General features: G+C 44.6%; 1 protein-coding gene across 3 annotated transcripts in view; it reads right to left on the reverse strand.

Annotated features, from left to right (window-relative positions):
- The window catches only part of DET1 (DET1 partner of COP1 E3 ubiquitin ligase), an 82,217-nt gene that overhangs the window by 28,121 nt on the left and 38,480 nt on the right, over window positions 1-15,616 (reverse strand). For all 3 annotated transcript variants that reach the window (XM_073618435.1, XM_073618436.1, XM_073618434.1), the window contains exons 3-4: window positions 12,905-13,095; window positions 10,005-10,196 (exon numbers count right to left, since the gene is read on the reverse strand). In XM_073618435.1, coding sequence (XP_073474536.1) covers window positions 10,005-10,196; window positions 12,905-13,095 — 383 coding nt within the window. The remainder of the gene's footprint in view (window positions 1-10,004; window positions 10,197-12,904; window positions 13,096-15,616) is intronic.

Genomic DNA, 15,616 nt, shown 5'->3' on the forward strand with positions numbered 1-15,616 from the left:
CATCACATCCCCCCTGCCTCAACACAAACCCCCGTCACAGACCCTCATTACAGACTGACCCATCACAGGCTGACGCCCCCATCATAGACTGACCCCCCAAATCACAGACCCCTCATTACAGACTGACCCCCATCACAGACCCCCATTACAGACTGACCTCTCCTATCACAGACTGACCCCCCAAATCACAGACCCCTCATTACAGACTGACCCCCCATCACAGACTGACCTGACCCATAGCAGAGCCCCCATCATAGACTGACCCCCCCATCACAGACTGACCCCCATCACAAACTGGTCCTGACCCATCACAGACTCCCTATCAAAGACTGACCCCCCAAATCACAGACTGACCCCTTCTATCACAGACTGACCCCCATCACAGTCCTCTCTCAATATCAAACTTCTTTACAGCACAGCACTCCCCCCTCCCCAAAGAACCCTACCTTATTCACACAAGACATGGAGTCCTGCCCTTTGTCTAGAGCGGCCGCGCTTCATGTTTTGTGTGAATAAGAAAGGCAGTATGGGGAGGGGGCAGTGCAGTGATATTAGAGAAGGCATGGACCTGCCATGCTGCTATGTTAGTGCGGAGAGGGGGGCGGCCGACAGGGCAGGGCTGGCAGCCTTATGCCTGGGGGGCAAGTCCAGTCAAGTGGCCCACTGAACCACCGAATCAGCTCACCATCACCAGTGCCCTTCAGCGCAGCCTCACCAGTGCCCATCAGCGCAGGGACCTGCTGAGCTGGCACAGGCAGCTGCCATCGCTGGGGTGAGAGACTCTGACACCCGCAGCTGAACTCCACATACCATCTACCCCCCCATACACCCTATTTACCCTGCCCCAGGCCAGTGCCCACCTAGTAGTCTAAATATAGCCCTCAACACTGTGGGTCCTGCTGTGAGCTGGTCATGGCCTCTTGATCCTGCTGGGAGCTGGCCATGGCCAGCAAGACCCACAGGCCAGCGGAACGCACAGGCCATGGCTAGCGGCCAGTAGGCTCCCTGCTGTGGGTCAGTGGGTGGGTGGCTGGCAGGCACAGTGCACACTGCTGCAGGTGGCTGGCCTGGCTCCCTGCTGTTAGAAAGTGTCCCTTCCAGGCCCCATTAGAGACTACAACAGAGTCTAATGGGACCTGGAGGGGGGGTCTCTCTCTAACAGTGTCCATTAGAAAGTCTCTGTTAGAGAGAGACCCCCTCCAGGACCCATTGGAGACTTCAAAAGGAGTCTAATGGGACCTGGAGGGGGGGTCTCTCTAACAGAGGCCCATTCAGTGTCCATTATAGAATCTGTTAGAAAGAGTCCCCACCAGGTCCCATTAGAGACTGAAAAGGAGTATAATGGGACCTGGAGGGGGCCTCTATCTAACAGAGTGTACAGTGAACACCTTCATTCACTCTGTTCCTCATGGGACACCCTCCTTGTGCCATGACTCTCACCCCTGCCCCAACCTCTCACAGAGTAAAAATAAAATTGGCACTGTGTAGCGCTCCTCCTACCTCAACTATGGGTACTGCAGATGTTGCTGACTCCCGCATCCTCTGTGGCTGGCTCCTGTTGGTGGCTGGCTGGCTCCCGCGTTCCTCTGTGGCTGGCTGGCTCCCGCGTTCCTCTGTGGCTGGCTGGCTCCCGCGTTCCTCTGTGGCTGGCTGGCTCCCGCGTTCCTCTGTGGCTGGCTGGCTCCCGCGTTCCTCTGTGGCTGGCTGGCTCCCGCGTTCCTCTGTGGCTGGCTGGCTCCTTTTGGAGGCTGGCTGGCTCCTGTGTCCTTTGTGGCTGGCTGGCTCCCGTGTCCTCTGTGGCTGGCTGCTGTTGGTGGCTGGCTGGCTCCTGTTGGTGTCTGACTCCCACGTCCTCTGTGGCTGGTTCCAGTGGGTGGCTGGTCAGCACCCTGCTGTGGCTGGCTGGCTGGCTCCCTGGTGTGGGTGGGTCACCGTGGGTGGCTCCTGTTGTGGCTGGCTGTTTTTCTGCTGTGGGTCAGTGGGTGGGTGGGTGGCTGGCACGGTGCACACTGCTGCGGGAGGCTGGCCTGGCTCCCTGCTGTAGGTCAGTGGGTGGCTGGCTGGCATGGTGCACTCTGCTGCGGCTGACAGAGAGAGGGGCACTGACAGAGGGAGGGCACTGACAGAGAGGGGAGGGCACTGACAGAGAGGGCTGGGCACTGACAGAGAGGGCTGGGCACTGACAGAGAGGGCTGGGCACTGACAGAGAGGGCTGGGCACTGACAGAGAGGGGAGGGCACTGACAGAGAGGGGAGGGCACTGACAGAGAGGGGAGGGCACTGACAGAGAGGGGAGGGCACTGACAGAGAGGGGAGGGCACTGACAGAGAGGGGAGGGCACTGACAGAGAGGGGAGGGCACTGACAGAGGGGGGGGGCACTGACAGAGAGGAGGGCACTGACAGAGAGGGGAGGGCACTGACAGAGGGGAGGGCACTGACAGAGGGGAGGGCACTGACAGAGGGGAGGGCACTGACAGAGGGAGGGCACTGACAGAGGGGAGGGGCACTGACAGAGGGGGGGGCACTGACAGAGGGGGGGGCACTGACAGAGGGGGGGGGCACTGACAGAGAGGGGGGCACTGAGAGGGGGGGCTGATAGAGGGGGGGCACTGACAGAGAGGGACGGGCTGAGAGGGGCGGGGCATAGAGAGAGGGATGGGCTGACCGAGAGGGGCGGGGCATAGAGAGAGGGACGGGCTGATAGAGAGAGGGTACACTGACTGTGAGGGGGTAGATGAGAGAGAGAGACACCTCAGAAGACATACAGCACGCCAGACAGAGAGGCGGGATTCCCGCAGCAAGTGGTCGCGTTTACACACAGACCAGCCCCGCCTCCACAGTGACCAGCTCCCCTGGGCCAATCAAAGGTGCCCATGACGGCCGCCCTCACATGACCCTGTTCGGCCAATCAGAGGGCGCTCGCATGGACTAGGACTACAGCTCCCAGAATGCCACAGCGTAGTGGCTTTCTGATAACACACCCCGCTGCGGCCGTGCCCCATCCTCCGAGAAAAAAAAAAATAGTCTGTGGGCGGCCGCGGCGCCGCCCCTGTACCACTGCCGCCCCGAGGCCTGGCCTCGGTGGCCTTGTGGGAAATCCGGCCCTGACAAGGGACAGAACACAGAAGTGTGTGTAAACACACAAATCCATGTTCTGTTCTGAGAGCAGTGACAGTTCGTGTGTTCCTATTAGCTAGGAGCCACGATCCATCACTTCCTCTAGTCAGTCCCCTCCCCCTTGAGTTAGAATCACCTCCCAGGGAACACATTTAACCCCTTGATCGCCCCCTAGTGTTAAACCCTTCACTGCCAGTGACATTTTTACAGTAATCAGTGCATTTTTATAGCACTGATCGCTGTATAAAATGACAATGGTCCCAAAAATGTGTCAAAATTGTCCGATGTGTCTGCCATAACGTCGTGGTCACGATAAAAATCGCAGATTGCCGCCATTACTAGTAAAAAAAATTTAAAAAAGGACGTCAATTTTATTTGGGTACAGCGTCGCACGACCGCGCAATTATCAGGCAAAGCGACGCAGTGCCGAATCGCAAAAAATGGCCCCGTCATTCAGCAGTCAAATCTTCCGGGGCTGAAGTGGTTAAAGTGTATTTTTACCAAAAAAAAAGAAAAACGCTCGCAAATAGCATGTGACATGGGAAATTGCAACAATCATCATTTTATTCTCCGGGGTCTCTGAAAAAAAATTATATATACATACACACACACACACACACACACACACACACACATAGTTTTTCAAGCAGAAAATATTGATTTTTACTTGCAAACATTGTCAGAAAAGGCCTAGTCTTAAAGTGGTTCATTTATTTACACTGTCTGCACCTTTCTCCCCTTTGTGTTTACCAGGTCAGACAGGTGGGCAGCAGTCACAGGCTCCCCGATTGCACTGAAAAACGGTGCCCGTTAGCCCATTTTTAGTTTCACTTTAATTAGCACTGAAGAACTGGGGGAGGGGAGTTGCTATTACTATTCCGAAGGATAGCTCCCATCCTGCCTTGTTTACGGTGTTGCCTTCTGGCAGACGACATAGGAGTATTTTCCTCTCGTACCGACAAGCTACAAAACAGCTTCTTTCCGCAAACTGTACAGTTTTTGAATGCTAGAATTCTTTTTAAGGTTAAATTAAATGCGCAGCACGTATTATTATGCGATGTATGTGTTATTTTTAAGAAGATGGCGTTTCATGTGAGGTAAGTGATGTATTTTATTGTGAGGGGGTTGAATTTTATTTTATGAACTTAATTAAAAATACATTTTCTGATTCTGAAACTATCAACCACAGTGCTAAGTGGAGTTATTGCCCTGCTTAGCTTTGTGTCGTCCGCAAAAACGGAGATTGAGCTGCTTATCCCATCCTCTATATCATTTATGAAAAAAATTAAACAGAATTCGTCCCAGGACAGATTCTTAGGGGACCCCACTTACCACACTGGACCATTCCTAGTACTCGCCATTTAACCTTACTTTCATTTAATGAGCTAAACAAATTTTCTATAAAACTCAGTTTTGTTAAAATATTGGAAATTATTATTGTGTTCATTCAGATATTGATTAACCACTTCAGCCCCAGAAGGATTTACCCTCTTCCTGACCAGGCCATTGCGCTTTAAACAAAAAAAACGTTATTTTCTGCTCTAAAACACACACAATTTTTTAAAAAAATCAAAATTTCTTCATCAGTTTAGGCCAATTTGCATTGTGCTACATATTTTTGGTTAAAAAAAAAAAAAACAAACAACAATAAGCGTATATTGATTGGTTTGCACAAAAGTTATAGCGTCTACAAAATAGGGGATAGATTTATGGCATTTTTATTATTTTTTTTTACTACTAATGGTGCTGAACTGCGATTTTTAGCGGGACTGCGACATTGCGGCGGACAGATCAGACACCTGACATTTTTTACACTTTCTTGGGAACCATTGACTTAATTACAGTGATCAGTGCTAAAAATATGCACTGACATTGTACTTATGGCACTGGCAGGGAAGGGGTTAACATCAGGGGTGATCAAGGGGATAAATATGTTCCCTCACCGTGTGTTCCAACTATATGGGGGATAGGCTGCCTGAAACACACAGCATGCGTAGCAGAAAGACAGGATCTGTTTGATCTCTCCTGTCAGAACGGAAATCTGCCTTGTTTACACAGGCAGATCCCCGTTCTGTCACTGAGGGAATTGATCGTGGGTGACCCACTCATTGGCTCCCCCGCTGGTCAATGGGAGCGCGCATGCCCACAGAAAGCAATGTACGAGCCTGAAGTACACCTACGGCGATTTGCGCAGCCGTAAAACTGCGGTGGTTGGTCGGCAAGCGGTTAAAATCTTACTTTTCAAAAGGGGTGTAACTCATTTATGGTGAGCACTGTGAGCAATTTAGAATATAAATATATATATATATATATATATATATATATATATATATATATATTTATAATTATATTCTAAATTGCTCACCATAAATGAGTATATATATATATATATATATATATATATATATTTATTTAGATAGATAGATCACATACACACAGTTGCGCTCATAAGTTTACATACCCTGGCAGAATTTATGATTTCTTGGCCATTTTTCAGAGAATATCAATAACAACACAAAAACTTTTCTTTCACTCATGGTTAGTGTTCGGCTGAAGTAATTTATTATCAATCAACTGTGTTTACTCTTTAAATCATAATGACAACAAACTACCCAAATGACCCTGATCAAAAGTTTACATACCCCAGTTCTTAATACCATGTATTGCCCCCTTTAACATTAATGACAGCTTGAAGTCTTTTATGGTATTTGTGGATGAGGCTCTTCATCTTCTCAGATGGTATAGCTAGCCATTCCTCTGGGCAAAAAGCCTCCAGTTCCTGTAAATTCTTGGGCTGTCTTGCATGAACTGCACGTTTGAGATCTCCCCAGAGTGGATCAATGATATTGAGGTCAGGAGACTGAGATGGCCACTCCAGAAGCTTCATTTTATTCTGCTATAGCCAATGACAGGAGACTTGGCCTTGTGTTTTAGATCATTGTCATGTTGGAATGTCCAAGTACGTCCCATGCGCAGCTTCCTGGCTGATGAATGCAAATGTTCCTCCAGTATTTTTTGATAACATACTTCATTCATCTTGCCATCAATTTTGACCAAATTTCCTGTGTTTTAGTAGCTCACACATCCCCAAAACATCAGCGATCCACCTTTGTGTTTCAGAGTAGGAATGGTGTACCTTTCATCGTAGGCCTTGTTGACTCCTCTCCAAATGTAGTGTTTATGGTTGTGGCCAAAAAGCTCAATTTTGGTCTTATCACTCCAAATGACTGTGTCAGAAGGTTTGAGGCTTGTCTCTGTGCTGTTTGGCGTATTGTAAGCAGGGATACTTTGTGGCATTTACGTAGTAATGGCTTTCTTCTGGCGATTTGACCATGAAGCCCATCTTTCTTCAAGTGCCTCCTTATTGTGCATCTTGAAACAGCCACACCACATGTTTTCAGAGAGTCCTGAATTTCACCTGAAGTTATTTGTGGGTTTTTCTTTGCATCCCGAACAACTTTTCTGGCAGTTGTGGCTGAAATTTTAGTTGGTCTACCCGACCATGGTTTGGTTTCAACAGAACCCCTCATTTTGCACTTATTGATTAGAGTTTGAATACTGCCGATTGGCATTCTCAATTCCTTGGATCTCTTTTTATATCCCTTTCCTGTTTTATACAGTTCAACTACCTTTGCCCACAGATCCTGTGACAATTCTTTTGCTTTCCCCATGACTCAGAATCCAGAAACGTCAGTGCAGCACTGGATGAAAGATGCAAGGGTCTGCCAGGAGTCCACACACTAATTACAAGCAAACAGATCACAGGTGAGGATGGTTACCTTTAATAACCATTCAAACCACTTTGTGTCAACTTGTGTGCATATTATCAGGCCAAAATCACCAGGGTATGTAAACTTTTGATCAGGGTCATTTGGGTAGTTTCTTTGGTCATTATGATTTAAAAAGCGTAAACACAGTTGATTGATAATAAATGGCTTCAGCCAAACACGAACCATGAGTGAAAGAAAAGTTTTTGTGTTATCATTCATATTCTCCGAAAAATAGCCAAGAAATCATAAATTCTGCCATGTATGTAAACGTATGAGCACAACTGTACATACACAGGAATTAGGAACAATGGTCTTCAATGGGTTCAAGCCATCTGGTCCTGGCGACTTATTTATGCTAAGTTTTTCAAGTCTATTTCTGATACTGTCTTCTGTTAGCAATGAGGGTGCTTTCTGCAATGTTTTTTTTTTTTAACATTACAGTCTTGGTTACTATACCCCCCCTTTTCCTTTGTGAAAACTTAGGAGAAGAATGCATTTAAAACCTTTGCCTTCTCTGTCTATTGTAACCAAATTCCGGCCTCACTTTCTTACCGTTTATAGAGTTAAAGAATCTTGTTTTTTTTTTTACTCACCTCCGCTATGTGCCTTTCATGGACAATTTTAGCTGCCTTGAAAACAAACATTTCTTATTATATTCTTTGTATTGTTGGAATGCTGACAATGACCCCTCAGCCTTGTATTTTTTAAAGGCCTTTCTTTTGCTTTCATATGCATTTTTTACGTTAGAGTTTAGCCACCCAGATTAAATTTAGGTCTTTTATACTTATTTCCCATTGGAATGCACTGGCCAATACCTTTATTTACTATGTTCTTTAAGCACTCCCATTCTTCCTCCGTGTTCTTTGTTCCTAGGATTTTATCCCATTTAATATCGTCTAGCAAAGAGTACAGTTTAGGGAAGTTGGCTCTTTTGAAATTTAGTGTCCTTGTATTCCCCTTGTGCTTCTGTGATTTATACTGAAACAAATGGACCTGTGGTCGATGTTTCCTAAGCTGCCCCAAATTTCCACATATGCGATTAGGTCTGTATTGTTAATGATCAGTAGGTCTAGTAATGCGTTCTCTCTTGTTGGTGCATTTACCAACTGACCCATGAAATTATCCTGCAAGATATTTAGGAAATGGCGAGCCTTAGATGGATGCGTGGTTCCTTCTGCCCAGTCTATATCTGGATAACATTTCCCAGCCTTGCTGCCAATCCGAGCTTTGATAGGAGGTCCATCTCCCCCTCATCCCTCACATTAGGGGACCTGTAACATATGCCCACTATTACTTTCCCATTTTGTTCCTCCCTTTGGAGCTCCACCGACAAAAATTCCACCTCCTCCCTAGCTCCATTAGTAATGTCGTCCCCCACATTCACCTGCACATCATTCTTGATATACAGGCATACCACTCCCCCTTTCCTACCCTCCCTATCTCTTTGATATAGGAAATACCCCTGAATGGTTGCCAGCCAATCATGTGAGCTTTCAAACCAAGTTTCTGAAATTAACAAAAAATCGAAATTATCCTCGAACATTAGCAGCTCCAGTTCTCCCATTTTGTTAGCTAGATTTCTAGCATTGGTAAATAAGCCTCATAATTTTGTCCTATCGCATACGATTTGGCACGGGTTTGGAAAACCCTTATCGTGTTGGGACCATCATCACCAATCGGGTCATAGCTGGAGAGTCCAATTGCAGACATATACACCCAGCACTGTATGAGATATCATCCACCTACAGCTCCAGCTCCCAAAGGGTTCACACACAGGAGAACCATTTTTGGCAATTCCATTGTTATCCTTATATGGGGTTTAGTCGTCATAGAGCCCTGTGTGGTGAAATACTTGGCATCCAGACGGTTTTGTCATTATTTTGTTCCATGTTTGTCTTGTCTTGTTACATGTAAGCATCCATGACATGCACAGTTAATGCGATTTCAAGTATTTTCCCTGTCAGGGTTTTTTTTGGATTGGAATAACTTTTGATATTATTAAACTATACTTTTTATCACCCAATAGGTTACGTTCTCTGTCATAGAAATAGCCACTACTTCCTCCTTGTCCTTTAAAACAGGGATTACGTTTTCCCCCTACATGGTTTTCTATGGCACAGTTCACACCAGTGCGTTCCAGGGGGAAAAAAAAAAAAAAAGTAAAAAAAAAAAAAAAACCATGTTGCATTTTTTCTGTAAGAACTGTACCGGATTGCACATACACGCATCAAAAATGCACCCGACCTTGAGACTGAACTCTCAGGCTCGCTACGAGCTAATGTTAGCGCACAAAAATTGTTGCACAGCTAAGTTTGTAAAAGTTTGGCTAGCTTGGATCTCACATCCCAGATCTTCAAAATATCTGAAAGATCCTAAAAACTACTAAATTTGTTTTTGCATTGCAAATTCTTCCAAGGTTTTGTAATTCGTAAAAAGTAACTTCCACTTACTCTTTCTTCTCCTCTTTTCTATTATGTTAAGGAACGTTCCCTTGTTTACAGTTATATATCCTAATAGTTCTCAGCTTGATTAAAGTTAATTAAAAGTAGATACTCGTCGTCACGTACCTCTTATGTATTTAGAAGTCCAATATAATATATATTAATAAAAATCTTTAAAGATAAAAAAAACATAGAATGCAAAAAAAAACATAGAATGCATTAAGGTGAAAAAACTTTTACCTTTACAACCCCTTTAACATTTTTGATCCATTAAAAAGAACAAAAAAAAAGAAAGCTAAAAACCGCTAAACGCGGAAAAACGCTACTAAAACACTATTGCAAAAATGTTCAACTTTGAAAAACTCACTGAAAAGCTACTGCAGTTTTTATAATGTTATTTTATTGTCCAGTGTGCATGAGGCCTAAGGATAAAAAAAAAAAAAATATATGTTGACTGAGCGAGTTTATTTCTGCTCTAATGAAAACGCATTTTCTTTAGTACAGAAATATAACTAAACAAACTAAATTACTTTTGTGGAGTGGAGGAATCAATTTAGCTAAGCTTAACATGGCTTATTATTACTGAAATACACAAGTATAATAGGCAACACATCAGGGAATGTACAAAAGCCTATTGTAAACACTGTGGTTTTGTGAGAGACTTGTATGTTTATACCTTATTGGGTGATCGCCGCATGTTTTAGGCCGCTCCATAACAGAGACCCACTTATCGTCATAGCTGAAGAGAGAAAGGTCAAGGTAAGGGCTTCCACTGTATGACTGGGCGCTGATAGGAAGCTGACTGAGAAGCCTCCTCACTGCCTCTGTGTGGCCTCCATACTTGGCATTCACAATTGTGTCTTTAAACCTACAAAACAAGGATTCACAATTTACCCTTGAAGATCAAACATCAGTGCAATAAACTATTTATACTGTAATAGAAAACAAACCATTATTGAGAAGGGTGCTTTGCAAAATGTAACCTTTCCTAAAACTGCTTACATGAATTCACATTCCAATCTCATTTACTAAAGATGCACCGAAATATCGGCAGTCGAAACATATTGTCCAAAAATGGCGTTTGTCATTTTGGCGATAAAAAAAAAAAAAAAAAAGAAGTGCTGATAATGGCTCCGAAAACGCATGCGATTTTGCTGTGATTTTACAGTGCTTGCAGTGCGTTTTTCCTAGGTCACGCGACTCAAAAAACTGCATCAAAAAAGTAACACGGGTGTGCGTTATGGATGCGTTCTTGCTGCGTTTTTACTGCATTTCAATGGGTAGGTGCATTTTTGGTGCGTTTTTTTTTTTTTTTTCTTGACCAAAAAATGCAGCAAACAAGATTTTTAATACCACAACGGAAGAGCAGAGGACCAGTGTGAATTTAAACGCATGCATTTTAAGAATTTAAAGGGATTAATTTTTCTTAAGCTTTTCTTGCTCTAAAAGGGGTCGATAATGGCCGACAATAAATTCATAATCATTTAAAGAGTTACTACACCCAGGACTCTGCATTCACTATATCTGGTCTCCCACAGTACACAGAACATGGAAATGCAATTATTTTAGTAAATATAAACTGCTAAATACCTTTTCTCATCAGCAGTATATAGCAGTCTTGTGACTTCCACCAATGTCGGGTTAAAGCTTGTAGTTTTCATTCTCCCCTGTCTTATGAGGCAGCAGGACCCCTGACCCTCTGTCTGGACAGTGCTGATCACAGTGCTGACCCCCCCCCCCCCCCCCAAGAAAAAAAAAAACTCTCTAGCAATACACACCAAACTGAGCACGTGCAGAGTGACTCCAAAGCAGTGCTAATTTGTCAATGAAAACGTTTTTGTTAATGGTATTTTTACAGTGATGCCCGTCACCCCCTCTGTGCAGCCCATCCATGCACTGTGTAGGTGAAGAGGATGTGTGGGCAGGAAAGTTTCAATCAAGCAGCTGTAATATGAAGCCGGGGACTTGGCGAGTGAGAAGTCCAGCACTGTGACCGTACTCTCCCACTTCCCCTTGAATCCCTTCCTGACATCTCTCTCCCTCCTCCTCTTTTTTTATGTTGTCCCCACTAGAACCTTTCCTTAACTGCAAGCAAAGAGCTTTCTTTCTTCAGACTATAATAGTACTTGTTTCTATGTGCATTAAAGTATGCTCTCCATTCCATTACCTCGAGGGATTGCCATTTAAGAGGTTAAAACAGAAAGTGAGCAAAAGGTGATATCACCTCCTCACTGCCTGTCAAATGCCTCTGAAAAGTGACCTAAGCATGGATCACTTGTCAGTGGAGGGACAGTGCCTGCTGAAAGTGTGAACAACCCTTTGGGGTCACACTGGTATGCTGTGGTTTGGCCGCAGTGGTGATGTACTCGCAATTTTCCTGCATGTTTCTCCTGGTTATAGCCGCAGTCCTAAAGACTACTATGAGGTTGCACATTTTTGCCACATATTCTGAAAGCGCACCAAAAGTCCTGCATCTTTGATGTGTTTTCAGAAAACCCTAAAAAAAGTGCAACCCAATATTAGTCTATGGGACTGCAGCTATAACCAGGAATAACATGCAAAAAAACAAACAAACAGAGTACACCACCACTGCGGCCAAACCACAGCACTGTGCATTACAGGCCTCCTCACCATCCAGCGCTAAATCTGTATCTGTGAGTTTGTTCAAACATTTAAAGTGGTTGTAAACCCTATAAAAAAACCTGCAATACAAAAGGCATAATGAGCTAGTATGCATAGCACATTAGCTCATTATGCATCAATTACCAGAGATTGAAGCCCCCCGCAGCCATCCTCGTACACAGCTCTGGCCAGCGCCATCTCTCCCGGAGTTACTTCCAGGCATTGCGGGCTCTTACGCTGCGATTGGCCGAAGCTGCGATGACGTTACTCACGCGCATGCGCATGGGAGCCGCCGGTAACGGCACAGTCTAACTGAAGCAACGGCACGTACATCCATTGCTTTAGTGCGCATGTGCCGATGACGTAGACACACGCAAATACAGGGGATATCTCCCTCAGGTTTAGGAAATATCCAGTGTAGCTACAGGTAAGCCTTAGGCTTACCTGTAGCAAAAAGTGGTTATAAAAGGGTTTACAACCACTTTAATACCATAAATAACAGGGTGGATTTGATTTAAATCACTAGTAAAAATGCTTGATTTAAATCAACTCGATTTAACCACTTCAATACCGGGCACTTTCACCCCCTTCCTTCCCAGACTAATTTTCAGCTTTCAGCGCTGACACACTTTGAATGACAATTGCGCGGTCATGTAACACTGCACTCAAGTGAAATTTTTATCATTTTTTTCACACAAATAGAGCTTTTTTTTGGTGGCATTTAATCACCACTGGGGTTTTTAACGCTACAAATAAAAAAAAAAAAAAAGAACGAAAATTTTCCAACAAAAATGCATTTTTCTTAGTTTCTGTTATCAAATTTTGCAAATAAGTAATTTCTCTTGATAAATTTTGACCAAAAATGATGCCGCTACATTCCATTATTTTCTATTTTTTGTTCTGGATTTATTATACCGCTTTGTATTTCGGATCGCTACTAGTGGCAAATCTTACCTCCGTTGTATCTGCCTGGCAAAGTTGTTGCTGGATGCAGAGCAGGGAAACTGAACGGCTTCGCTGTGCAGAGTCGCGTTCCTGAACAGGTCGCAGAAGTTTTCAAATAGTTCTAAAAGCTCATTTGATGTGTTTTCAAACACAGCGATGACTTCTGTTGTCACCATGTTGTATACCACAAAGAACGAAGGCTAAAAAAATAAAAAAAAAAATAAAAAAAACAAAAACAAACCCAGGATAAAACATTCAGAAAAACACTTTAAAGTGACACTAAACCTCCCATATAAAAAACAAACAATCTGCCAATCCTACATAATATTAACTAACACCTAAAGACTGGATTCACTGGAAAATCTTTAATGACATTTTCAGAATCTGGATTCAAGGTTTACCCTACTAACCACGGTAGCACTGATACTGAGGTATGAACAGTGCGTGTATATTATGGTCACATGCACAGCTTGCCTCACACTACTACATCTGCCAACATTATTTGTTGGTCCTGCTATAAGTCAGGTAGCCCGTGGGTTGTGCTTCATGGGTAGCGCCATAGGTGTGCGCAGCCTATTGCATTAGGGCGTGCACCTCAAAGCTCAAAAACACACATGTATGTGATGAGCGGCTTCCTGTTCATTAAAAAAAAATAAAAATTAAAAAAATCGAAGCATAGTAAACAGTTTACTATGCTTCCATTGTGATTGAACACAGTGTTCATTTAGAAAAGGAAGGGACTGGTAAAGGACATTGTGATTGGCCCCCGTCTCCATCCTGAAACATCCCCTTTGGGGGGGGAGGCAGCAGCACTGTGGTGAGGGGCATCCCCTGCGCACACCTATGGTTGGCACTGAGATGTATAGGTCTATTTTACTTATTTTACAAATGAAAGAGGTTATACATGCTGGCACTGGGTGCACTGGCAGGTAGCCATATACAGTGAGGGAAAAAGGCATTTGATCCCCTGCTGATTTTGTACGTTTGCCCACTGACAAAGAAATGATCAGCCTACAATTTTAATGGTAGATTTATTTTAACAGTGAGAGACAGAACAACAAAAATAATCCAGAAAAACGCACTGGTGGCAAAATCCTTGTTGGCAATCCCAAAGGTCAGACTTGTAGTTGGCCACCAGGTTTGCACACATCTCTGGAGGGATTTTGTTCCACTCCCATTTGCAGAACCTCTCTGAGTCATTAAAGGGTAAGTTCATCTTTACAGAAAATCTGTAAAAGGTGACCCTCTCCCCATTCCCCCCACCCAGGTCCCGCTGACCTCAAGTTCCTTGATCTCCCGCTGTGACACATCATGTAACCACTTAATTCCCATGGCTTAATCTCCTAAACATACCTTGTGAATGGTACGTATAGGAGGCATTCTAACTGATCAGTGCCGTCACATGGACGGAGCCGACTAATCAGAACCCGCATAGCGCTTCCTGTCAGCAGGGGATTTCAAGTTCCCAGACTGGGAAAGCGGCTATACGATGTGTCCCAGCTGTTGATCACGGGACTCAAGGTCAGCAGGACTGGGGAGGGGGGGGGGGTCCAGTGTAAGTTCACTTTACACTTTAAGGTTTCGAGGCTGACTTTGGTAACTCAAACCTTCAGCTCCCTCCACATATTTTCTATGGGATTAAGGTCTGGACACTGGCAAGGCCATGCCAGGATTTTAATGTGCTTCTTTTTGAGTCACTCCTTAGTTGCCTTGGTTGTGTGTTTTGGATGCTGGAATACCCACCTACGACTCATTTTCAATGCCCTGGCTGAGAGAAGGAGGTTCTCACCCAAGATTTGACCCTACATGGCCCCGTCCATCGTCCCTTTAATGCAGTGAAGTTGTCCTGTCCCCTTAGCAGAACACCCCAAAGCATAATGTTTCCACCTCCATGTTTGACGGTGGGGATGGTGTTCTTGGGGTCATAGGCAGCATACCTCCTCCTCCAAACAAGGCGAGTTGAGCTGATGCCAAAGAGCTTGATTTTGGTCTCATCTGACCACAACACTTTCACCCAGTTCTCCTCTGAATCATTCAGATGTTCATTAGCAAACTTCAGATTGGCCTGTACTTGTTTTTTTGAGTAGGGGAACCTTGCGGGCACTGCAGGATTTCAGTCCTTCATGATGTAGTGTCTTACCAATTGTTTTCTTGGTGACTATGGTCCCAGCTGCCTTGAGATCATTGAAAAGATTCTCCCCTGTAGTTCTGGGCTGATTCCTCACTGTTCTCATGATCATTGAAACTCCACAAGGTGAGATCTTGCATGGAGCCCCAGACGGAGGGAGATTGACAGTGATTTTGTGTTTCTTCCATTTGCAAATAAAATCACACCAACTGTTGTCATCCTCTCACCAAGCTGCTTGGCGATGGTTTTGTAGCCCATTCCAGCCTTGTGTAGGTCTACAATCTTGTCCCTGACATCCTTGGACAGTTCTTTGGTCTTGGCCATGGTGGAGAAACTGGAATCTGATTGATTGCTTCTGTGGACAGGTGTCTTTTATACAAGTAATAAGCCGAGATTAGAAGCACTCCCTGTAGGGATGGTGTTCTTAGGGTCATAGTCATTTTTTATTCTGCAAACACAGCAAGTCCCCCTCCTCAAGAAGGCACAGTCATGCCAATGAACATCTAAATGATTTAGAGGAGGACTGAGAGAAAGTGGCGTGGTCAGATGAGACCAAAATTTAGCTCTTTGACATTAACTCGACTCACTGTGTT

The sequence above is a fragment of the Aquarana catesbeiana genome, linkage group LG03 (assembly GCF_042186555.1).
Source record: "Aquarana catesbeiana isolate 2022-GZ linkage group LG03, ASM4218655v1, whole genome shotgun sequence".
In the NCBI taxonomy this organism is placed as follows: Eukaryota; Metazoa; Chordata; class Amphibia; order Anura; family Ranidae; genus Aquarana; species Aquarana catesbeiana.